At 42.0% G+C, this 26113-nt stretch overlaps 2 protein-coding genes across 9 annotated transcripts in view; one reads left to right on the plus strand and one right to left on the minus strand.

Annotated features, from left to right (window-relative positions):
* Positions 1–4383, minus strand: part of RPS6KB1 (ribosomal protein S6 kinase B1) — a 39331-nt gene extending 34948 nt beyond the window's left edge. For 4 of the 5 annotated variants that reach the window (XM_039247323.1, XM_039247326.1, XM_039247324.1 and 1 more), the window contains exon 1: positions 4148–4383. In XM_039247323.1, coding sequence (XP_039103254.1) covers positions 4148–4288 — 141 coding nt within the window. In that variant the 5' untranslated portion in view covers positions 4289–4383. The remainder of the gene's footprint in view (positions 1–4147) is intronic. The other variant, XM_039247322.1, reaches the window with a different exon arrangement.
* A 178-nt stretch (positions 4384–4561) lies between these two features.
* The window catches only part of TUBD1 (tubulin delta 1), a 29041-nt gene continuing 7489 nt past the window's right edge, over positions 4562–26113 (plus strand). Inside the window, exons 1-7 of one of the 4 annotated variants that reach the window (XM_039247302.1) lie at positions 4562–4782; positions 5345–5496; positions 5608–5823; positions 9001–9148; positions 10370–10586; positions 11331–11562; positions 19822–19986. In XM_039247302.1, coding sequence (XP_039103233.1) covers positions 5652–5823; positions 9001–9148; positions 10370–10586; positions 11331–11562; positions 19822–19986 — 934 coding nt within the window. In that variant the 5' untranslated portion in view covers positions 4562–4782; positions 5345–5496; positions 5608–5651. Of the gene's footprint in view, positions 4783–5344; positions 5497–5607; positions 5824–9000; positions 9149–10369; positions 10587–11330; positions 11563–19821; positions 19987–26113 lie in introns of those variants that run through there. The other 3 variants (XM_039247301.1, XM_039247303.1, XM_039247304.1) reach the window with 3 other exon arrangements.

Below are 26113 nucleotides of genomic sequence, written 5' to 3' on the forward strand. Positions count from 1 at the left end.
TCCAGGCTCTGAGCTGGCTGTCAGCACAGAGGCCGCCGCGGGCTCGAACCCACAAACCGTAAGATCATGACCTGAGCTGAAGTCGGACGCTCAACCAACTGAGCCACCCAGGTGCCCCCGAAAAAGAGCACATTTTATAAAAATGTAAATAAACTGTTACAGAATGGGTGAAATATCCTCAATCCTATCATTCATTATACTGCTCATCCACTTGCTTGCTTGTTCCTTATGAAAATAAGATTCAGGGGCGCCTGGGTGGCTTAGTCAGTTAAGCGTCCGACTTTCGCTTAGGTCATGATCTCGCGGTTCGTGGGTTCGAGCCCCGTGTCGGGCTCTGTGCTGACTGCCAGCTCAGAGCCTGGAGCCTGTTTCAGTCTGTGACTCCCTCTCTCTATGACCCTCCCCTGATCATGCTCTCTCCTAGAAATAAATAAAACATTTTTTTTTTTTATTTCTAGGAGGGAGAGAGAGAGAGAGGGAGAGAGAGAGAGAGAGAGAGACAGCGTGAGCAGGGGAGGGTCAGAGAGAGAGGGAGTCACAGACTGAAACAGGCTCCAGGCTCTGAGCTGGCAGTCAGCACAGAGCCCGACGCGGGGCCCGAACCCGCGAACCGCGAGATCATGACCTAAGCGAAAGTCGGACGCTTAACCGACTAAGCCACCCAGGCGCCCCAAATAAAACATTTTTTAAAAAAAGAAAAAAAGAAAATAAGATTCAGTAATTAAAATGAGTTGGAAGAAAAAGAGTTAACCTTGCTCCAAATCTTCACCTACTTAAAAATGCTTCAGGGGGCACCTGGGTGGCTTAGACAGTTAAGTGTCCAACTCCTGATCTTGGCTCAGGTCATGATCTCATGGTTTGTGAGATCGAGCCCTGTGTCAGGCTTCACGCTGTCAGTGCAGGGCCTGCTTGGGTTTCTCTCTCTCCTTCTCCTTCTGCTCTTCTCCAACTCATACATGCATATGTGTGCTATCTCTCTCTCTCTCTCAAAATAAACATGAAAAAAATTAGAAAAATAAAAACAAAAGTGCTTCATAGTACCAATTACAATGCAAGATAAGCACATAAGCAAAGTATATAAGGATATGTTTTTCGTATTTTTGATAACTGCGAATATTTGCAACAGCACTTTGATCTTGAAGCACTAAAAATTTTTGCTCAATAAAAATCTGATATCCCAACCTGAAACTCATACAGTCTCTGTGACTACTTCAAATTTTGAATTAATAGAGTAGAAGTTAAGGATTATACTTTTCTATTACTTTTTTAACTTTGTGTCTCTACAGAAAACAGTTTTCCAACATTTTCATAACCTAATGAAAATCTCTAGAGGAAAACTTTCCCTTAGTTTCAACTTACTCTCTCCAAATTATACCATTACCAGTGAAAAACAAACAAAAAAGACCCGAATCCACCTAACCTCCTCCCAAAAAACCCTCTCACCCACTGCTTTTTAACATAGTCCTTTGAGGTATTCAAAAAAGATTAACTGAAAAATTACTGAAAAAATTAACTATGCTCTGTAAATACACAGATTTCCTAATATAAATTCAGTCACTGTAATGTATCTAAGAAGGCATACATCGCTAAATAGGGTGAAGAATTTTACAGAATACTACAGTTTCAAAAATGTAGCACCTCTAGTATAACTGCATTTATTAAGTCTCTAGGCATAGATGAGGATAAACTTGAATGTTTGGTTCCTTGGCAATGAGTAACACTGACAAGCTATATATCCATGAACCACCTAACTGTTTAATATGCCAGAATATTTTTAAGAGGACAGTAGTTTATATACTCTATCTCACATAATCCTAATTTTACAGAAAATAAAGCGTGAGAGAGCTTAAGCAAATTATTCTGGGTCACACAGTCAGTGACAATGCCTGGAGGGATCTGAATTAACTTCTGACACATCGCAAAGAAGTACATTATGAAAAAGACTAGTAAATGCAATGAAGTCGTGCAATGAAGCTTGCAAGCTGAAAGGAATCAGAAGACAGGACCAGTAGTTACCTACGTGGCCTTGTGCAACCACCTCTCTGGTTTATGCCTCGGTTTCCTTACTGGAAAATGAAGAAGTGAGGCTACTGAGATACAAACCAATGTTTTAAAAGTTTGTGTACCAAAGGTTGTAAATTTACAAATGGCCAGATTTTCCAATAATCTGAAGTTCTTTCATTTTTCAGAATTCTTAAATTTGGGGGAGCTTGGATGGCTCAGTCAGTTAAGTGTCCCACTCTTCAGCTCAAGTCACGATCTCACAGTTTGTGAGTTTGAGCCCCACCTCTGGCTCTGGTGGCAGCTCAAAGCCTGGAGCCTGCTTTGGATCGTGCCTCTGCCCCTCCCCCACTAATGCTCGGTCTGTCTCTCTCTCTCTCAAAAATAAACAACAACAAAAAAGGGGGGGGTTCCCAGGGTGGCCAGTTGGTTAAGCATCCAGCTTCGGCTCAGGTCATGATCTCATGATCGTGGGTTCGAGCCCCACATTGAGCTCCGTGCTGACAGCTCAGAGCCCAGAGCCTGCTTCAGATTCTGTCTCTCTCTCTCTCTCTGTCTGCCCCTCCCCCCACTCCTATTTTATTTTAAAAAATAAAACATTTTTTAAAAATTAAAAAAGAAAGCTAACTGCAATTCCACGGGCAAATGTATTAAAAAGTACAACTCTCAATACCCACCTTATAATCTGTGATTTTTACTTAGACTCATTTGATTATGAAAAGAATATATTTTAGCCCTTTTATTTCTTAAAATGTTCAAAATTCTTTATGTATAACATCTCCAATCTTTTGGCAACCAGTAGGGTACAACTTACTTTCCAGAAGAGGAAAATCAGATGAAAATTGATTAAATATAAAGCAAACATCTGATGCCAGTCCTTAACTCATGTACTCATCTGGACAGTGGGATTTAGAATTTAAATTATCATTAGGTTATATCACTGATCATCACTTGCCCAGAATCAGCGATTTAGCATGACAAGAATATTTTTGAGCTTCAAGTGCAAGTTGTGATTTTTCAGTAAATTTATCTTGAAAAAGAATGAAGTTTCACAAAGAATAACAATTAGGGTCGCTCAATTGATTAAGCAACCAGACTCTTGATTTCGGCTCAGGTCATGACCTCACCATTTGAGTTTGAGCTCCCTGTCCAGCTCCAAGCTGGAGCCTGATTGGGATTCTCTTTCTCAAAATAAACAAACTTTAAAAAAAAGAAAGAAAGAAAAACAAACTATTAATACAGCAAAGGTAAAAGCAAGCTATGCATTAGGAAAACAATTCTAAATTTAGTCCCTTAAATTACAGCAAGGAAAGCCCTCACACCACCATTCACAAGTCTCAGTTCAAGCAATTTATTTTTGGCAAGCCAAATCACAGCTGTCAACGCTGGTTTTCTTCCACCCCAAAATTACACAAAGTATTCTGAAAAAATTTAGATCATCTTCAACTAGGGGAAAAGTAAGTTGCTAATGCCGTGTGTCGTTATGGATGCTTAAAAAAAAAAGTCACACGGAAGAGGAGGTTAAAAAAAAAAAAAAAGCAAACAAACAAACCCTGGAAGATGCAGCAGAGCCCCCTTGCTCCCGAAATAAAACTCCTGGTGTCTGTAACAGCAGCGGCAGCGCTACTCCCGACAGAAGTTTTCAGCTGTCACTTCTAACAGCTGAGCGCTTCCTAGGAGAGAGCGACAGGCCGAGAAGAGAGGTGGTCGTGGGAGGTCTGAAGGCTTAATACTTGAAACCTTACACTCGAAGGAAAACCCTTCCGCACTTCACCTGCACTTACGGGACACCCAGAAAGCGAACACCCCCTCCCCCCAACATGCGCTTACACCACTCACACACTGAAGTTCAACAGCTCAAGAAATTGACCACGCTCCCTTTTCGTTCACTCCGCAGACTGCTCCGGGCTGCGCTGATGAGGAGTTATGGGCACGACTTGCACCTGCGAGTCCCGGAACGGCCTCACCCCTAGGGCCAGATCCACCCCGCCCGCTCCTCTGACTCGTACCGCGCGGCGCCTACGCTCCTCCAAGAGACTACTCGCGCCCCCTCGGGTCTCTGCGCTCTCGGACGCGCCAGGTTTCCAGGGCCCTTGCCGCCGCCCTGGCCCTGTCACCTCGGGCCCCCCGGGACCCCGGGCCTCACCCCCTCCTCCAGCTCATCCTCAGAGCCCGCATCCTCTGGCTGGTCCAGGTCTATGTCAAACACTCCTGCCATGTCCTCAGCCTCCCTGTCTCGGAAGTCTGGCGTTGGGTAAAAGCCGTCCCGCCTCCGTCGTCGCCTCATGGGCCCGGACCTGCCGCAGCCACCGCCGCTGCTGCCGCCATCACCGGCTGCTTGGGCTTAGTGCGTCTGCGCCTAGGCCCTAGACTGGCTCCTGAAGTTCAGCTCTAGAGCATGCGTACAGGGTTCTATGAAGCCGAACTGTGGGCAATGAACATGCGTAGAGCTATCGCCTGGCGCCAGGTACTGGCAGAAGCATGCGCAGAACCCCAGCCGAAGCCTCTTAGGCTAGCTAGGTCATGCGCATTAGAGGCTAAAGCCTTTGATGGACAAGGAGCATGCGTACCATGTCTGAAGTTAATAAATTGAAATTGAACATGCGTAATTAACCTCTGAATAGGGGGCGGGGGGGTAACCCACAACAAAACTCTTGGTTTATGAACATGCGCATTCGTTCTCCGTAACTTTTTTTATATTGAAAGGGAGCATGCGCATAATGACCGGGTTGGCCCTCTGAAGTTTGAACAGAATCGAAACGGCTGGTTCTGGGTCTGTCAGTGAGTAGGGTTTATGGGGAATTACTGAAGCCAGTGGGGAAAGGGAGAGACTTGGTTTTGGCTATTCGAGTTCAGGGGCCTTGCAAAAGTCACATAACTTTTCAAAGCCTCAGTTTGCTTATATGTAAAATGAGAATAATGATACCTAGTTTGCAGGGTTGTTTGAAAATTTGTACTTACAGTTTGGCTCAAAAGCCACTACTCTTTACAGTGCGCACAGACCTGGTGTGAGGTCTTTACCAAAAATTGTCTTTTCATTGTTAAAAATAGTGAAGACTTACTCTTTTATTTTATCTGGTTCTCCCTTTCCAAGCTTTGTCTTCCTTGCTGTCTACCTGAGATAAACCCAAGTCTTTCTTCTAAGTGTTATTGTAGTTACCAGGCCAGAAGGTGATTCGGGAGAGAAAGTCATTATGTAGAAGAGAGAAAATTAATGTTAATTAAATATACAGTTGTTGAGCTAACTTCTGCGCTCTGTGTGTTCCTGTAGTGTGAAGTATATACTACGAACTCCTTCAACTAGCATTCATTTTATTTTGTTTTGTTTTAAATGCACACTTAGGGAAGTAGTGAATATAAATCAGATTTCAGAAACTATTGAGCTGTCTATGAATGCATTTGGGTACGGTAAATTACAAATCCCAAAACGATGTTGAAAAAGAGAACAACTTCCTTGAATGATTAAGCTGTTTCATCTATAACACCATATACATGGTATTTTAAAATTATACTTTTATTGATGTGTATTAATACATGTGGCATTATATTTGTTCTTTATTTATTAGTAATGTAGTGGCTCTCAACGCCTATGTTTTTCTATTACAGGTTGCTCGTGTTTTTGAAGGAATAGGTCTAGTTTGCATCTCAGCATGTCAGTAGTAACAGTGCAACTTGGTCAGTGTGGCAATCAGATTGGTTTTGAAGTATTTGATGCCCTGTATAATGACTCACACTGTCCGCAGGGACTCTGCTCTAAAAGAGAGAATGAGATATATCAAGCATCTTGCAAAGAAAGATTCTTCAGTGAAGAGGAAAATGGAGGTATGTGTGGTCTACTGTCCTCTCCTTTACTCTGACATAACCAACCTGTTCAAGGCCAAGTCCTCCATGTGGTGTCTGAACCCCATCTCTTTTCATGTTACTAGGGAATGACTTTGCTCTCAGCCCTTTGTTTTTGTGTTAATAACCTTTGCTTCTCCAGTGGCATCTTCCCTCAGCCCGTGAGCATGCTCAGATCTCACCAATCTGAAATCAACCAACCAACCAACTTATGACTATAGCTTTTTTTTTCCCCCCCAGGATTTATTCCCTTTTGGGTGTGGGCACTGCAGGGTGGTACAGAAAGTACAGAAATTTGGAATGAGGATTTGCAATTTTTAAGTAAACTCTACCCCCAACATGGGGCTGGAACTTACAACCCCAAGATCAAGCATCACATGTTCTACCGACTGAGCCAGCCAGATGCCCCAATTTTTTTCCTTCTTATCTCTTTACCTTCTCATCTAAGATTCTCAAAGGAGAACTCTCTTTAACCAACTACAATCCTGCTTCTGCCCTACACCACCACTGAATTGCTCTAAGAAAAAGTTCCCAGTAATCTCCTAATTGCTAGATCCAGTGACTGTTTTTCTATTCTTAATTCACTTAACTTTCTCCTGGATTTTATACCATTAACTGTAAAACTCTCTTCATGAAACTCCTTCTCCTTAATCTTCAAACTTTTTTTTCCCAGTGGTTGCATCTCAGGCTCTCTCTCCTCTGTCCTCACTTACATAGGTCTCTCTGGGCCACTTCAGTTACTATTATAATTTGCTACTTCTGTGACACTAGTGACTCTCAAATCTAGCCTAGTGTCTCTTATGAGCTGAGTATTGCTTAGTGGACATCTCCACCTTCATCCCCCTGTGTACCTCAAACTGATCATCTCCATACCCTAGGGTGTTTGTTATCTTTCCTTTAGAACTTAGGCTCTTTTTGCCCACATACTATCAAACCTAACCATATGCTTAATTTACCTCCTATATATCTCTTCTCCCCTTTCCATCTTCACTGTCACTGGCTTAGTTCTGGCTCTTGCCCTCTCTCACTTGGACTGTTTCAGGACAGTCTTCTGTCAGTGCAGAGCCCACTTTGGATCCTCTGTCTCCCTCTCTCTCTCTCTCTCTCTCTCTCTCTCTCTCTCCCTCTCTCCCCCTCCCCCACTCCTTTTCCTTCTCTCTCTCTCAAAAATAAATAAACATTAAAAATAAAAAACAGTCGGGCGCCCGGGTGGCGTAGTTGGTTAAGCGTCCGACTTTCGCTCGGGTCATGATCTCGCGGTTCATGGGTTCGAGCCCCGCGTCGAGCTCTGTGCTGACTGCCAGCTCAGAGCCTGGAGCCTGTTTCAGTCTGTGACTCCCTCTCTCTCTGACCCTCCCCTGCTCACGCTGTCTCTCTCTCTCTCTCCTAGAAATAAATAAAACGTTAAAAAATAAATAAATAAATAAATAAAAAATAAAAAACAGTCACCTGACAGGGCAACTGACTGGCTCAGTTGGTATAGCATACAACTCTTGATCTCAGGGTTATGAGGTCAAGCCCCGCATTGGGTGTAGACATTACTTTAAAAATAAATAAAAATAAAGAATAAAATAAAATAAAAAGTTGTCTGACTATTCCTCATCTGCTTGAACATTTTCAGCAGTTTCACATTACCTTAAAGATTAATTTCAAGCTTTTTAGCACTGCATACCAGGACTTCCAAGATCTGAGCCTGCCTACTTTCCATCCCCATCCATCACTTCCTCCACCCCCTCCTCCATCTTCTGCTTCAACAATCCTGAGCTGTTTGTTGTGCCCATGGCATTTTATACCTCTGAATGTGCTACTCTACTGTAGATTCATGACGGGTCATATCATATCGTACTGTGATTAAGTTTTATCTCTCCCACTAGTCCTAGGGCTAGATTCATGTAGTCTTCCTCTTTGTGTTCCCAGCACAGTACATGGTACATGGTAAGATCTCAGCAGATATTTGTAGACCTGACCCCGTGATCATGTTAGCCCACACTGATTCATCCTGCTTGGCAGAATACTAGGCATTATGGTGTCCCTGAGTGGCTCACTCAGTTAAGAGACCAACTTCAGCTCAGGTTATGATCTCACAATTTGTGGGTTTGAGCCCCACATTGGGCTCTGAGCTGACAGCTCAGAGCCTTGGAGCCTGCTTCAGATTCTGTGTCTCCCCCTCTCTCTGTCTCTCTCTCAAAACAAATAAACATTAAAAATGGGGAGGTGAGTGGCTCTGTTGGTTAAGCATCTGACTTCGGCTCAGGTCATGATCTCACAGTTCCTGATTTCAAGCCCTGCATCAGGCTCTGTGCTGACAGCTCAGAGCCTTGGAGCCAGCTTCAGATTCTGTGTCTCCCTCTCTCTTTCTCTCTTTCTCTCTCTCCCTCTCTCTCTCTCGAATAAAAAATTCCCCTCTTCCACCCATATTCTCTCTCTCTCTCTCTCTCTCTCTCTCTCTCTCTCATAAAAAACAAAAGTAAAGGAGTGCCTGGGTGGCTCAGTCGGTTAAGTGTCCGACTTCATCTCAGGTCATGATCTCACAGCTTGTGAGTTCGAGCCCTGCATCAGGCTCTGTGCTGACAGACTCTGGAGCCTGCTCCGGATTCTGTGTCTCCCTCTCACTCTGCCCCTCCCCTGCTCACTCTCTGTCTCTGTTTCTGTCTTTCTTCTCTCTCAAATATAAAATAAAACATAGGGGTGCTTGGGTGACTTAGTCGGTTAAGCGTGACTTTGGCTCAAGTCATAATCTCACAGTCCATGAGTTTGAGCCCCAGGTTGGGCTCTGTGCTGACAGCTCAGAGCCTGGAGCCTGCTTCGGATTCTGTATCCCCCTTCTCTCTCTGTCCCTTCCCCATTCATGCTCTGTCTTGCTCTGTCACTCAAAAATAAATAAATGTTTAAAAAGAATTTTAATAAAAATTTAAAAAATAAAACAAAAAATTTTTTAAAAATAAAAAATTTTTTAATTATTTTAATTAAAAAAAAAAAAAGAATGCTAAGCATCTGCATATACCTGCTGCTGCCCACTTCAGTTTCTAAGCAGTATGACAGATCTTTCTATCCTTAATCTTTGGATTTTTGGGAGGTAGGACCTAGAAATTTGTGCTCTGCAAGAAGCCAAATAAGATATATGAAATATTTTTCTTTTGGTTTTCCTCCTCTCTATAGTTCCCATTGCCCGGGCTATACTTGTTGATATGGAACCTAAAGTTATCAATCAAACACTATCAAAGGCTGCCCAGTCTGGCCAATGGAAATATGGCCAGCATTCGTGCTTCTGTCAAAAACAAGGTTCTGGAAACAACTGGGCATATGGGTAAGAGCAACTCCTCATGTTTTTCAGTTTAGATACAGCTACCTGGACAGCATAATTATAGCGGCACAGTTGATATATCACGCACATAATCTTGAAATTGCTGTTTTAGGGGCACCTGGGTGGCTCAGTTGGTTGAGTGTCCAACTTCAGCTCAGGTCATGATCTCACAGTTAATGGGTTCGAGCCCTGCGTCGGGCTTTGTGCTGACACCTATAGCCTGGAGCCTACTTCCCTCTCTCTGCCCCTCCCCTGCTCACACTCTGCTAACGTTTAATGAATAAACGTTAAAACATTTTTCCTTAATGGCTGTTTTAAAATGTAGAGTGTGACTTCATGCAGAAGAAACTGTTCTGTCTCATGTATGTCTGTGCTTCAAGTCCAGATAATGATGAAACCAGTGATCTCTTGCAGCAGGGCTTTCTACATTTTAACTGTTTTCTGCCAACTAACTTCTCATTAAAACATATCTTGGAGCACCCGGGTGGCTCAGTCAGTTAACCGACTCTCAGGTCATGGTTTCACGAATGGTGAGATCAAGCCCTACATGGGGCTCTGTGCTGACTGCATGGAGTCTGCTTGGAATTGTCTCTCTACCTCTCTCTCTGCCCCTCCCTCACATGTACATGTATGCACACACACGCTCTTTCTCTCTCTCAAAATAAGTAAATAAGCTTAAAACAAAACAAAACAAAAAAAACAGTATCTTTATCTGGCAGGTATTCCAGCTAATAGGGAACACAGCAAGGCAGTCGTATGTCCTGGGGTTCTTTGGAAAATTCCAATGCCTGGTTCTTACCTCCAGAGATTTTGATTTGATTGGTTTAGGCTAAAGCCCAAATGTTGGGAGTTTTCATAGCTTCCCTAGGTGATTAAGTGTGCAGCAAAGTTTGAGAACCACTGTTTTAGGAATATTATTATGTATATTGGATGCCATTTTGCACCATAAACTTGCAGAACTACCTGGTAATTGAAGTCTCCAGCTAAAGGAATGGCCTATGAAAGGTAATTTTCTGTACCCAGTAAATCCACTCTTTCTGCAATCCTATTCACCTCTAACTTGTGTGTTTTAAATTTTGCCAGTCAGGGCACCTGTACCTTTCATGAGAGTTAGTTCACATCTGTGGGTTTAAAAAACCTTGTCTATCCTATATCTTTCTCTCTGCATTGCCTCTTTCTGATTAAATTGAAAGTCATTTGTATTTGTTTTTTTGTGTTGCATAGTTACTCTGTTCATGGACCCAGGCATGAAGAATCTATAATGAACCTAATCCAGAAGGAAGTGGAAAAATGTGACTGTTTGAGTGGTTTTTTCATCATAATGAGTATGGCTGGAGGCACAGGATCAGGACTAGGAGCCTTTGTCACACAGAATCTACAAGATCAGTACTCAAACTCTTTGAAAATGAATCAGATTATATGGCCTTATGGAACTGGTGAGGTATGAACATGTTAATTGAAAACTTTATATTTTGTATTCTTTGCAGTGAAATAAATGTAGGTAAAAGATTGATCTCACCCTTTCTTTGGAAATATTAATTTACTATATCAGCAGTTAATCATTATACAATATGATACTCTTTGGAATTTCTAAAACAAGGACACCTCATTCGTGTTGAAAGGTTTAAGCAAAATTAAATGAATTGTTCACAAAAGTAATATCTTATCTCAGGAACCCATTCCTGGGTTTGTCCCTCTGGATCTAGTGTGTAAAGGAGGGATCTTGACCACATGTTAGGGTTCATCATGACATTACCAAACTTCAAAAAATTTTCCTTTCTTTCCATTGAGAGGAAATTTCTATATAGGCCAGCTTCTTGTTGATCTGCCTAGTTGGTGAAATAATAAAATGGAGGTGAGTTAAGTCACTATAATAAATGCTGTAGGAAGAAGTATGATAGTAATAGTCATTGTTTATTAAGCCCTTACTATATACAGGACACTCTTTTAAGTGCTTTACTTGCATTCTGTCATTAATCCTTACAACTCTAGGAGCTGGTATAATTATTACACTGTTGTACAAATGAGAAAACTGAGGCATGGGAAGATTATATAACTTGTCCGAGATCACATAGTTAGAAAGTGACAGAGCCGGGATTTAAACCCAGGCACAATGCACTTAGAATCTACCTTCTTAACCGCTCTTCTCTTTTGCCTTTCTTATGTCTGACCTTTTTCTCTCCAGGTTATTGTTCAGAACTACAACTCCATTTTGACGCTTTCTCACTTGTACCGATCTTCAGATGCCCTCCTTGTTCATGAAAATGATGCTGTTCATAAGATCTGTGCGAAACTGATGAACATCAAGCAAATCTCCTTTAGAGATATAAACCAAGTCCTTGCACATCAGCTGGGAAGCGTGTTCCAGCCTACTTATTCTATGGAAGGCTCATCTCACTACAGAAGAAACCCATTAGGTATTTGTCCTCTTGTATGTAATTTGTATGAAAGTCTTATGTTCTAAAAGCCTCAGTTATTCCTCACTGGCTTGTCCCATCTATCTGAGGATACATTTAGGTTTCCCTCATCTCAAAAACCTTCCTAAAGAACTACCTAGCTCCCCCACTATCTTATTGAAGTTTTAAAAAATTACTAAATTTCCAAGGAGTGATAGATACATATTCTATTCTTCAGGATCCTTTTATCTTCTTTCTTTTCTTTTTTTTTTTTTTTTACAGCAACTTTGAGATATAATTCACATACAGTATAATTCACTGATTGAAAACGTACAATTCCATTTTTTTTAAGCTTATTTATTTTGGGGCTCCTGGTTGGCTCAGTTGGTTGAGTGTCCGACTTTGGCTCAGGTCATGATCTTGTGGTTCGTGGGTTTGAGCCCCACATTGGGCCCTGTGCTAACAGCTCAGAGCCTGGAGCCTGCTTCACATTCTGTGTGTCTCTCTCTCATCCCCACCCCTGGTTGCTCTCTCTCTCTCTCTCTCTCTCTCAAAAAATAAATACACATTAAAAATTTAAGTTTATTTATTTTGAGAGACAGAGAATGAGTGCATAAGTCAGGGAGGGTCAGAGAGAGTGAGAGAAAGAATCTCAAACAGGCTCCATGCCATCAGCCTCCTGATGTGGGGCTTGAACTCACTAACTGTGAGATCATGCATGACCTGAACTGAGGTCGGGAGTGGGATGTATAACAACTGAGCCACCCAGGCGCACCTGCGATTCAGTTTTTTAGCATATTCACAAAGTTGTACAGCCATCATTTTTATCACCACGTAAGGAAACCCATCATTCTTTCTTCAGCTTATTCATCCGTGGTGCCTTATCAATTCAAATCATCTAGATGCAAATAACTCCATAATCTATACCTTCCTCAGTCCTAATATCTTTCCCAAATAGTTGCCTATCCCAGAAGCCTTCCGGCTTCTTCAAATTTAGAATGTTCTAAATAGATCCATCTTTTATTCCCTGCTGTCTCGCCCCTGCGCCCTCTTTCTCAGGTTCTGTCACCTGGACCTCTCCCACTGTCCTCATATCCCCTCGGTATGTTCATATCTGTTGGTGCCCTCTCTGCCATCTGCCTGCATCTGCCCCTGCTTCCCTGTCTCTCTCACATTCGCTCAGGGTGCCAGTATCTCTCAACTAATACTGCATACTCTCCCTGAACACAGAGCAAACTAGCCTCTTTCTGTGTCTTCTCTCTCTCTCTCTCTCACTGGCAGAAAAACAGAGCTCACATCAAATAGACATTCCTACCTGAAGGTGGTCCTAACCCTGCTTTCCTTCCTGCACCTGCCTCTTCCCCCTGCAGTCCGTCTTGCAGCTGACTACAAAAGAGCCCCCCCAGTGTGCAGAGCTCATCCTCATACTCCCTCATGTTCATCCTGTGGCCAGGTTTGTCAGAATTCCTTCGCCTTGGCCTCTGCATTATGCCCTGAATCCTAACTCTCTAGCTTCATTACCTATTGCCTCCTCTGCATGGATCCCCACTTTCTTTTCATCCTGTCTGCACTGTCTTTCTTCAGTTTGGTACTTTCCAGCCCAGGTCCCTTTGTTCAGTGTTCCTTTTCCTTAGAGATCACTTCCTCCTTCCTTTCTTTACCTCTATTAAAGCACATCCTTCAGTGTCCAATTCATGATAATTTTTCCATAAAGCTTTCATACTGAGGTCTTCACCTAAAGTAACCCTCTTTTTCTGATCTTGAAGGCATTCTCTATCTTTCCTATGTCCCTTAATATTTTTTACCTTAATTATTTCTTGAAGTGTGTTTATCTTTAAAAGTAACGCAAGCAACATACGTATTCAAGGAGTGCAAAACACTATGCAAAGTAGGTGTCCTTCCCACCCTTTCCCAGATGCTACCACTATAACTAACACCATGTGTTTCCTTAGAGAGGGATTCTGTCATGTGCATATTATGTAGTCCCACTAATTTGTAGCTTCCTTGGAGACATGTGTCTTGTTAATTTCTGTGCATTCCATAGTTCTTACTATATTACACATCTGTTTGTTCAAACAATATTTATTGACTTCCTGCTGTGTGCCAGGGACTATGCTAAATGTTGGGGATCCAGTGGGAGTCAATGCAGACATTGTGTTCACTGCAAAATGTGAGAGACATTAAACAAGTAAATTACACCAAGAATGTATAATTAAAAACTGAGTTAAGTGCTCTGAAGGAAAGAAGTACAGTTTCTAGGGAATGTGTCACGAAGGAATCAGACTTAGGCTGCAGGGGCAGAGAAGGCTGCCCTGAGGAAATAACACTTGAGCTAAGAGCTGGAAAAGAACTTGGAGATGACTAAGCCAAGGGAAGGAGGAGGGAACAGTATGGCCAGAGGCCTTGCAGCAGAAGGAAGCATGGCTCATCAAAGACTGATCCCGTGGATTCTCTGGAGCACAGAGAATGAAGTAGGGGGTGACTGAAATCCGAGGCTAAGGTGGTGAGCAGGGGTAGGCCTAGCAGGTCCTCTAAGCCATTTAGAGGCCTTCCTCATTACCTTAAGAATAGGGGGAAGCCGCTGAAAGATTTTCAGCAGGTTGGTGACATAATCACTTTTACTTTTGAAAAATCCCCGGGACTTCCTGCAGATAGCTGATGGAAGGTGGGTCTGCTGGCTGGGCTAGTCGTTCCCTGCAGAGATTGCGATGGCTTGAAATCACTGAACTGCACCGAGAAAGTAAAAGCAGCTAGTCAGCCAGGAGCTCTCTTGACTCCCCCATTTTGTCTGCACACCTGACTGTGCTGCCTGGGCTCACGTTTGCACTTCACCTGGTGTTGCGGTGGGAGGTGGGTCCTGCTCCTGTCAGAGAGCACTCTCTGGCTTGGCTTCTGGGTCCCATAACCTCTCCCCAATCAGGGACTTAATTCTTCACTCATCTCTCATCCTCCCCTGTCATTAACTTATGCCTCTTTCCTGGATTATTGCCATCACAACTACTCTCAGGCATCTCTCACACTGAAAAACCCTCCCTTGACATCACCTCTAGTGATTGTACCCATTCTTCTGTTATTCTTTACAACAACGCAAGGGTGTATCTCCTTGCTGTCCCTATCTCCTCCTCATCTCATCATCTTCACCCCCTCTCATCTAGTTTCTACCCCCTCACGTTTCTGAAAATGCTTTTTACAAGTCACAAACGTGTCCACATTGCCGAATTCAGGAGACACTTTGCTCATTCCTATCAACCTGTCAGAATTTGGCATGGCTGGTCTTTAGTCTTCCAAATCTTTTTGTTTTTTTGTGATAGCCCTCTCCTCATTTTCCTTTTATCTCAGTGACTACACCTTTTATTCTCTTCTTTTCTCCTCTTTTGGCTCCTTTTCTTTTTCCCAAGCTCTAAATGCTGGCCTTAGGGGGCGCCTGGGTGGCTCAGTCAGTTAAGCATCCAACTTCAGCTCAGGTCATGATCTCACCGTTTGTGAGTTTGAGCTCCCGTCGGCCCCTATGCTGACAGCTCGGAGCCTGGAACCTGCTTCAGATTCTGTGTCTTCCTCTCTCTGTCCCTCGTCCCTCCCCCGCTCATGTTCTGACTCTCTCTCAAAAATAAATAAAAACTATGGGGCGCCTGGGTGGCTCAGTTGGTTAAGCATCCGACTTCAGCTCAGGTCATGATCTCACCGTTTGTGAGTTTGAGCTCCCGTCGGCCCCTATGCTGACAGCTCGGAGCCTGGAACCTGCTTCAGATTCTGTGTCTTCCTCTCTCTGTCCCTCGTCCCTCCCCCGCTCATGTTCTGACTCTCTCTCAAAAATAAATAAAAACTATGGGGCGCCTGGGTGGCTCAGTTGGTTAAGCATCCGACTTCAGCTCAGGTCATGATCTCACAGTTCGTGGGTTTGAGCCCCGCATCGGGCTCTGTGCTAACAGCTCAGAGCCTGGAGCCTGCTTCAGATTCTGTGTCTCCCTCTCTCTCTGACCCTCCCCTACTCATGCTATCTCTCTCTCAGAAATAAATAAAAAACATTTTAAAAAGTTTTAAAAATAAATAAATAAAAACTAGAAAAAAAATTTTTTTAATAAATAAATAAATGCTGGTCTTGGACCTTCTCCCTGATAACTGACCTAGTTCCATGGCTTTAAACAGTATTTGTATTCTCCAACTTGCTGGTTTCTCTCCAACTCTGACCAATTCCCTAAGCTCCAGATTTCTAAATCCAGTAGCCTTTTTTGTATGACATGTATATGTACACATTTAATGGACACCTCAAATATAATGTGTCTAAAACAGAGAGCTTTCCCCCAGAAGCTCATTTCTTTCTCACTCCCTCAGTTACTCAGTTTCAAAACCTTAGATCCAGGGGCACCTGGGTGGCTCAGTTGGTTAAGCATCTGACTTTGGCTCAGGTCATAATCTCATAGTTCATGAGTTTGAGCCCCACATCGGGCTTTCAGCACACAGCCCGCTTTAGATCCTCTGTTGCTCTCTCTTGCTGCCCTTCCCGCAGTCATATACTCTCTCCCCCACTTTCTCTCTCTCTCAAAAATAAATACTTTTAAAAAAAATTTTTAGGGGAGCTTGGGTGGCTCAGTCAGTTAAGTGTCTTGGTTTCAGCTCAGATCATGATCTCAGTTTTGAGGGTTCAAGCCCACATTGGGTTCTGTGCTGACTATGTGGAGCCTGCTTGGGATTCTCTCTCTCCCTCTATCTCTGCCCCTCCCCTGTTCACGCTGTCTCTGTCTCTCTCAAAATAAACTTAAAAAAAAATTTTTTTTTAATTTAAATCTTAGATTTAGTTTTCTTATAGGAAAGTCTATAACTGCCTCCATTGTATGTGGTTTATCTTCTGTCTTCCAGTTTCCCTTCTCTCCTGCCATTCTCCCCTGTTCATAAGCAGAGCCTCAGGGTCCTCATTATGTGTCATATAGTACAGCTCACTCTCACCAGGGTGTCCATTCTTGCTGTCCTCATTAACTTCCTTCTCCTTCTACCAGAAATAGTCTTCTGACCATTTCCCTTTCAAGTCTCAGTTCACTGTTACCTCCTTAAAATGGCCTTCCATGATGATCCTACTTGAGGAATGAACACCTAAAATATCATCCTGTTTGTTTCCTTCCCACCATTTATTACTCTCTGACATTATTTTGTTCATTTATTACCTTTTTTATCCTTTGTTTCTTTTTCTCATGGGTGGGGGGGACAGTGGAGAGAGAGCACATGCCAGCAGAAGATAGGGGCAGAAGGAGAGAGAGGATCTTAAGCAGGCTCAGCACAGAGCCCGACGCAGGGCTCCATCACACAACCCTGGGATCATGATCTGAGCAGAACTCAAGAGTTGGACACTCAACCAACTGAGCCACTCAGGCACTCCCTATTCTTTGTTTCTAACCACTAGAATAGAAGCTCTGAGAAAGCAAGGCCTTGTCTACCTTGCTCACTTCTGTGTCTGCTTTCTTCGGAACAGTGCCTCTCACATAACAGGTCTTTGCTAAATGGGACTAAACAAATTGAGATAAAGAGGATAGAGAGAGATTGGGGGTGGAGTAAAATGCACAGGACCAGATGATGGATTGGATCTGGAAAATGACAGAAAGCAAGGTGCAGAGCATAATTCATACATAGTACTGTTGTAGAACAGTGTAGTTTGTTGTGCTTTTTGCTGGAGTGGGGACGCTGAAAAAAGATCTGGTTTGTGGGGCGTAGTATGGGCCAGAGAAAAGAGGTGGGTCTTGGACATGATGAGTGCGAGATGCCTTTGCCATATCTTAATGGAAATGCCATGTGAGAAGTTAGCTGGAAGTTTACCTGGCCTTCCCACTTCAACCTTTACCAACCCACAACCTTTTCTGAAGTGTAGCAACCTGACTGAACTCTGGCTTTACTTGTCTAAAAGGTTAAATCCTGCCAGATCCTGTTACTTTCCTATTCAGAACCTTTAAGAGGTTTCCCATCTCACTCAGAGCTAAAGCCAAAGTAATTGGAATCACATGCAGGGTTTTGTTCTGTCTGGTTTCCATTGCTTTCTTGATCTTAAATCCTGCTACTGACTTTCTTCTAGCCACATTGGCCTCCATGCTTTTTCTCAGACATGTCTGTTGTGCCTCAGTCTCTGCACTAAATGACCTCAGATATCCACATGGCTCCATTCAGGCATTTGAGGAGATGTCACCTTTAAAACAAAGCATCAGCATTAGTGGGCATTAGTGTTTGGCATCTAAATTCGGAGGGGTTCCAGTCTGTGATTTAGGGTGACTTTCTACAGCAGTGCTCAGACACCAACAGAGAATGTGAGGAGTGGGGCTGATCCAAGATTGGACTTTCACTTAGAAAGAAAGATTTGATGAAGAGATAGGGGCAAGTAGCTGGGCAAGAAAAGTGAAGCAAGGGGAAGACTGATGGACTGAGAAGACAGAGGTCCATGGATTAGTTTGTCTTAATCCATTTAGGTTACTATAACAAAAGTGCTATATACTAAGTGAATTATAAAGCACATAACATCATTTCTCATGGTTCTGGAGTTTAGAAAGTCCAAGATCAAGGCACCAGTGGGTACAGTGTCTGGTGAGGGCCTGCTTCTTGGTTCTTAGATGGCCATCTTCTCACCGTGTCCTCACATGGCATGAGGTGCTAGAGAGTTCTGTGGGGCCCCTTTGAGAAGGGCACTAATCCCATTTCTGAGGGCTCCACCCTTACCATACCATCCCCTTGGGGGTTAGGATTTCAATATATGAATTTGGAGGGAGAACAAACCTTCAGTCCATTACGGGGTCTCAACAAAGTCCTGGTGTGGTTAAAATGAGAGTAGGTGAACAAGAAGGCTGGAGGGAAAAGTACATTGTGACAATAATTCAGGTGTTGGGGCGCCTGGGTGGCTCAGTTTCTTGAGCATCTGACTCTTGATTTTGGCTCTGTTCATGATCTCACGGTCCTGAGATAGACCCCTGTGTTGGGTTCTGAGCTGAGCATGGAGCCTGCTTGGGATTCTTTTCCTCTCTCTTGCTCTGTCCCTCCTTCGCTCACATGCCTTTTCTCTCTCAAAAAAAAAAATCAAAAAATTAAAAGGCAGATCATTAATTACCTTTCTAAAGAATGATAATTCATGTGTCAGTGTTCAGGCTATATTTGTTGACTATTGTTTATGTGTGCTATGCAATAAAATTCAGCTCTAGGTATTTTGCATTAAAGGACTCTTATGTTTGGGTGGCTCTGATGGTGCAGAGCCTGCTTGGGATTCTGTCTTTCTTCTCTGTACCCCTTCCCTGCTTATGCGTTCTCTCTCTCTCTCAAAATAAATAAATAAACATTAAAAAAAAAACAAGATTCACGTTTAGAGGAAACTCCATTAGCCATAAGATCAATTTGTGCAACACTTTGTAGATGTTTGTGTCAAAATTTGTTCTTTTCCTTAGGATATAGGATATGAGTTTGCACTCAGTGTTACAGAATTTATATTTCATGTTGTTATAGTAACATATTTTTCTCTTTCCTCTCGTTTTTTTCTATAAATATATAAAACAGCTCTGAATGCAAAACAAATTAGCTTTTTTCCATAATCCTGTTTCATTACAAATATAAGTTTCTAAAGATAGGCATATTCCTGTCTTCAGAAATCACTAGACTTCTTAGTAGAATTTGATTTAACATGTCTGCTTATCATTTAACCAGATAAAATAAGAGATCTAGACAAGTTTCTAAAGGAATATTTAGGGAATACAGAATGATGATAAAAGCGTATTAGCTCTGATGCTTACTTTGATTCCTGGGGTGTAGCTACATATTTCATTCACATTTCCAGTTTCTTAGCTTCTACATTCTTGTTTCCTTTTTGGCAAAGTGTGTTTTCTCACTCATGCTAAAGTAGGTGCCAAAATGAAGCGAATATGTGATCCGAAATAGACATTGTCTCTGAAATCTTATTTACATTTTTATTTTTTTAATTTTTTATTTATTTCTGAGAGAGAGAGAGAGAGAGTGAGCAGGGGAGGGTCAGAAAGAGAGGGAGACACAGAATCTGAAACACCCTCCAGGCTCTGAGCTAGCTGTCAGCAAAGAGCCTGATGCGGGTCTCGAACCCATGAACCATGAGATCATGACCTGAGCCAAAGTCAGACACTTAACCGACTGAGCCACCCAGGCGGCCCTTATTTACATTTTTAAATTTAAACAATTCTGACCTTAGAGGAGAAAACATATTTGGCCCCACAAACCATAGTTGTATATGGGTCAATGGAAACATTGTGGAATTTAAAAATTTAGTCCAGGTGTTTTTTTTCTTTACAGGAGACTTAATGGAGAATTTAGTCCCCCATCCTGAATTCAAGATGCTGGGTATTCGTAACATTCCTCAGATGTCTGAGAACTCACTGGCTTACAGCACGTTTACTTGGGCCGGCCTCCTCAAGCATCTGAGACAGATGCTCATTTCTAATTCGAAAATGGAAGAAGGTAATGGATATTTTAAAAATATGCAGGCCACAAACTGGGAAAAGAGCCTGCATTGGAGGTCTCAATATAAACTGGCTTGGGCCACTTGAAATAATGGTGCCTTCTTCTGGTCAGGGAGGTTCCTGCAAAAACTTACAAGGACATCCCAGGAGGGATGCTTCATCACTGCACAGTTTCGTTAACCAAAAATGAAAAAAAAATTTCAGGGGAGTGTGACATTTATCTTTTAAAGTTTCTTTAATGAATTAATTAATTTGTTTATTTTTAGTAATCTCTGCACCCAGTAGGGAGCTCGCACTCATTACTCTGAGGTCAAGAGTCACACACTCAACCGACTGAGCCAGCCAGGTGCCCCTATTTTATTTTATTTTATTTTTATCAAAGTAATATATAAGCATCGTTTTTAAAAAAAAAATCAAATAGTCTGGGGCGCCTGGGTGGCTTAGTTGGTCAAGCGTCTGACTTCAGCTCAGGTCATGATCTCACAGTTAGTGAGTTTGACCCCCACATGGGGCTCTGTGCTGACAGCACAGGACCTGGAGCCTGCTTCAGATTCTGTGTCTCCCTCTCTCTCTGACCCTCCCCCACTCATGCTCTGTCTCTGTCTCTCTCAAAAATAAACAAACAAAAAATATTTTTTTAATCGAATAGTCAGAGGGCACCTGGGTGGCTCGGTTGGTTAAGCATCTGACTCCTGATTTCATCTCAGGTCATGATCTCATGGTTTGTGAGATGAGCCCCTCGTCGACAGCACCAAGCCCCTCTCTCTCTCTCTGCCCCTCCTCAGCTTGTGCATACTTGCTTTCTCTCTCTGTCTCAAAATAAATAAACTTAAAAAAAAAATCAAGTAGTCAAACTCATCTAAGTGTATACTTATATCTTTACTTTGCACTGCATGTAAATTATATCTCAGGTTTTTTTTTAGATAAAGCCAAGTAATTGTCCAATATCTATTTATAATGAGGAAAAGAGCAGTTTTCTGTCCTATACTTCCCCACTACCCAGATGAAAATACTTTCAGTGGTTTTGGCTGTTTCTTCTGGAATATGCCTCCATATTTCTAAGTATCTTGCTTACATTATTATTTTATTTTGCAGGTTTTAGATATTATCAAATGCCTTCCTAATGTAAAATTGAGAATTAAGTCTTCTACCTTCTCTATACACACACACACACGCACGCACATACGCACGCACATCTCCCATCAATCTGATTCCTAATCCTGTTTTGTTTTCTCTTGAATCTTTTAGGATTTCCTTTTTGTCCCTGGAATTCTGAAATTCCTTAGTGTGGATCTTTCATTGAGCTCAGTAGAATGTAAGGTTTATTAAAAGGACAGGGATTCTGTTTTCTTTACTGTTGTATCTTCAGAGCCTGAAATGTAGGGCCCCGCAGGTAGTTTTACTGAGGCCAGAGCCTCACTGGTTTAGCCCTTCTGGAGCAGAAGCCTTTTAGGATGAAGGGGGGGCACTCCCTCTGCTGCAGGAAGTGGGGAAGGGTCTAGGGTTCTCACCACTTCTCATACAGATTTTTATTTTTATTTATTTTTAAGTTTTTTTCTAATTTTTGAGAGAGAGCATGAGCGGGAGAGGTGGGGGAGGGGCAGAGAGAAATAGGGGGACACAGGATCCGAAGTGGGCTCTGTGCTGTCAGCAGAGAGCCCCAGTGTGGGGCTCAAACTCATGAACTGTGAGATCATGACCTGAGGTGAAGGTGGACGGATGCTCAACCAACTGAGACACCCAGGTGGCCCCTCATACAGATTTTTTTTTCACGTTTTTAAAAAGTGTTTATTTCCTGAAAGCATTTCTAAGTGTGTTAAGTTTGTAATGCGCAACAAACAGAAAGCTGTGACCAGATGACAAGGATGACACCTGGAAGCACTAGGAAGTACAGACGCAGGGTGCTGTCCCCTCCTGGGGCGCACGGGATGGGACGCACCAGAGCTGCCCCACCCACCCTCCGCCGGCCCCTCCTATGCCTTGAGGCCCTGCTCCTTCAGAAGGAGCACGACTGGTCTGACCCCCCACCCACTGCGAGGGGGGTGGAAGCCACTACTTGCGGGGGGGGGGGGGGGGGGGGGGCCTCATACAGATTTTTTAATACTCTTGTTTCCTCCTCTTTTAGAAGTAGCTGGCCTGCTCCCAGGACCTCTTCACTGTGGGCAGACATTTCAAGCTTCCCCCTGCTTGCTAAGTCACTACTGATTTGCTTGCTTTCCAGTTTCCAAAGTTGTGTTGCTCGTCTCCTCTCCTTTTCCTTTTTTTCTTGTTTATGACAAACTGATGTTCAGACTGTCATGTTTAATTAGAAATTACTACTACATATTATTTTAGTAGCATATATTTTGCCACAAGTAATAATAGCTTAGGTTTCAGTAATATGAAAGTGGATTTCTTCTACATTTACTTACTAGTGAAACCTTATGGATTTTAGATTATGGTGCCTGAGGTTTGGAGATAAATAGAAAGTTCACATCTTAAAGTAATGCTTCCCAAATTTTTTGGCCTCCATACCTGTTTTTCTAGTAATACCTGTTAACATCTCAAGGAACACACTGTTCCTCGGTATAGTATAAGATGTGCTGCTCTGAGCTGTCTTAGGTCAGTAAACCACAGTTTGCTTAGTCATTTTCCCATGCAGGACTCTGAGTGTCAACATGTCTTCATAGTTATAGGTAGAGTTTTGAACATATAAATATCTCCATATATATATATATATCTGGGGATAATTTTTCATGCCTTTTGGCTTAGCTCTTTGAGTCAAGCTAAATTATAATTTTGTTGTTTGTTTAAGTAAACTCTACCCCCAGCATGGGGCTCAATATCACAAACCCCAGATCAAGAGTTGCATGCTTGGAGTGCCCTGCTGACTTAGTTGGGTAAGTGTGTGACTCTTGGTTTTGGCTCAGGTCACAATCTCACTGGTTTGTGAAATCGAGCCCCGTGGGGTTCTGCATGGACAGTGTTGAGTCTGCTTGGGATTCTCTCTCTCTCCCTTTCTTTCTACCCCCCTTCTACTCTTTCTCTCTCTCAAATATAAATAAATAAACTTTAAAAAAAATAAAAAATGGGGCACCTGGGCTCAGTCTGTTGAGCGTCTGACTTCGGCTTAGGTCATGATTTCGTGGTTCGTGAGTTTGAGCACTGCATCAGGTTCTGTGCTGACAGCTCAGAGCATAGACACTGCTTTGGGTTCTGTGGTCTCACACTCTTTTTGCTCTTCCCCCACTCACACTCTGTCTCTCTCTCAAAAATAAATAAAAATAAAATTTTTTAAAATAAAAAAGTGGTATCACATTATATGTATTTTTTGTTCTACAGCTTTTTTTTCAATATAACAATATTTTGTGGCCTTTCCAATTCATTAAATTTGGACATGCCTTATTCTTTTTGATAGCTGCATACTTTTCTACTGTATATGTGTCATAATTTGTTATATGCACATAGATTAAAGAGTTAAGTAATTCTACAAAGCCAGTTGTTAAAACAATCATTCCGTAAATTCCTGTATTTTCTCCTTTGCTCGTTCATTTACTGTTTTTATCTATTCATTGCCATCTATTGATTTTTTAATTGTTTAGGTATTACCTATTTACTTCCAAAATGTGGAATGTTAGGATTTAGCTTTTTCCCAGGGTGCCTGGGTGGCTCAGTCAGTTGAGTGTCCAACTTCAGCTCAGGCCATGATCTCACAGTTCGTGGGTTCGAGCCCCACATCAGGTTCTGTGCTGACAGCTCAGAGCCTGGAGCCTGCTTCGGATTCTGTGTTTCTCTTTCTCTCTCCAGTCCTTTCCTGCTCACACTCTATCTCTCAAAAATAAACATTAAAAAAATTTTTTTTAAAGGATTTAGCTTTTTCCCACAACATAAACCCTGCAAACACCCTTCTGTCTTCTCATCCTTCCAACATAGTAGTGTCATCATTGGGTTAAAGTAGTATTCAGCTTTACATTATCATGACCAAGTAAATGCTATTCGTAGCTGAGTCATGCATGTAGTATCCTGTAATTACTTCTCCTTTCCTGTATAGCTTTTTATCTTTGGAGTTAATAATTGCCTTGTTTTCTTGTTTGCTTACTTTTTCTATATACGTATCAATTATTCAACCCTAAGTTGAATAAATGTTTCTGTACTTATCAAATTTTTTTCTTTTTTTAAAAAGATGTTCTTTTATTTTTAAGTAATCTCTACATCCGACATGGGGCTCAAGCTCAGAACCCCAAGACAGTCACATGCTCCACAGACTGAGCCAGCCAGGTGTCCCTAATATTTTTTTAAAAACATGGTTTTCAAATCTAGTTTTATATTAGAAACACCTTAAGAGCTTTTTAAAAAAATATATTTATTTATTTATTTTTGAGAGAGAGCATGAGCGGGCAAGGGACAAGGGGTGGGGGGAGACAGAGAATCCCCAAGTAGGCTCTGCACTGTCAACATAAAGCCTGATGTGGGGCTCGAAATCATTAACTGTGAGCCAAAACCAAGAGTTCAACACTCATTTGACTGAGCCACCCAGGCGCCCCTAATTTTTTCTTGATAAGTTCAAATATTGTATCAGTTTCATCTTTAAGAAATCTCTGCTGGGGCGCTTGAGTGGCTCGGTCGTTTGGGCGTCCGACTTCGGCTCAAGTCATGATCTCACAGTTCGTTGGTTCGGGCCCCGCATCTGGCTCTGTGTTAGCAGCTAGCTCAGAGCCTGGAGCCTATTTCAGATTCTGTATCTCCTTCTGTCTCTGACCCTCCCCTGCTCATGCTGTCTCTTTCTCAGAAATCTTTCTCAGAAATAAATAAGATATTAAAAAAAAAAAAAGAAAGAAAGAAACCTCTGCTAAAGCAATCTGTCCTGCTTCAATCTAGACTTTTTGCCCTCTCCAACCAGGGTACACTTGTCATCCTGAATATTCTCTTTGCCTGTCTCCTGTTTTGAATGTTCTGTTCAGAAGATTTAGGCAAAGCCCAAGGGATCTGGGGAGAGTGGAGGGGAGCAGTCATGGTTTTTCTGGGTTTTGCTTCATCTCTCTAGTTTCAGTATGTACCTTACCCTTAACTCTGCCTTGTGATCTCCAGACGAGAGACCCTCAATCATATTTTCTCCAGAAAATAAACCTTTAGTTTTATGCTACAATACAGAAGAGGCAGTTATCATGCTGAACAGGTTAGTTTAACAACATTCCTTGACCAGGAGTCAAAGGCAGTGGTGCTCTACAGGATAGCAAAGCTAATTTAGGAGCCAGTGACTTAGTGTTTTCATGGATTCCCTTAAAGATGTTCTGGAGGGATGGAGAATAATAATGGGTGAAAAAACATTGGCATCATTAATGTCGAGTCAAAAAGTGATAAAGTCACTGAATGTGAAAACATTTAAGACAACTTTAGCCAATTTATTTTGTTACATAGATTTTTTATGGCTGCTCAAGAATGATATAATTTTTAAAAATCTAAACCTAATTTACTCTAAAATAACTCTTTCAATAAGTATGAAATTTAATATTCTAAGTGAATAATTGACATAATTTGACAATTTTTTCTTATCAGTAGTATCTGAGATAGAAGTAAATATAATATTATGGATTTATACCTTTTTGTTACATGGGTTTCAAATATTTTTGGTTGATCATTTTTGTCTTTTGTATGGTATTTTTCATCACATGGAGGTTTTACAATTTTATGTCAACAAACCTATATATAGATTCTGTGCCTGGCCCCAGATCTAAAATATTCTTTAGTATTCCCCAGTATTTTTTATAATTTTATGTTTAATATTTAAATTTTAACCCATCTGGAATTTATTTTTATTTCTGATAATGCTTTTTTTGGTTACTTCTCTTCCCATTTAAAATTTTATTTGCTTAGCTTTTCCCTTTTCACTGTTTGAACATTGGTTTTTCAAGGGCCTAACTTTATTGTTGTTGTTTTTTAATGTTTTATTTATTTCTGAGAGAGAGGCAGTGTGAATAGGGGAGGGTCAGAGAGAGAGGGAGATACAGAATACGAATCAGGCTCCAGGCTCTGAGCTGGCTGTCAGCACAGAGCCGGACACGGGGCTCGAACCCACAAACCATGAGATCATGACCTGAGCTGAGTCGGACACTTAACCGACTAAGCCACCCAGGCGCCCCTCAAGG

The sequence above is a fragment of the Hyaena hyaena genome, unplaced genomic scaffold, assembly GCF_003009895.1.
Source record: "Hyaena hyaena isolate Hyena2069 unplaced genomic scaffold, ASM300989v1 scaffold_298, whole genome shotgun sequence".
In the NCBI taxonomy this organism is placed as follows: domain Eukaryota; kingdom Metazoa; phylum Chordata; class Mammalia; order Carnivora; family Hyaenidae; genus Hyaena; species Hyaena hyaena.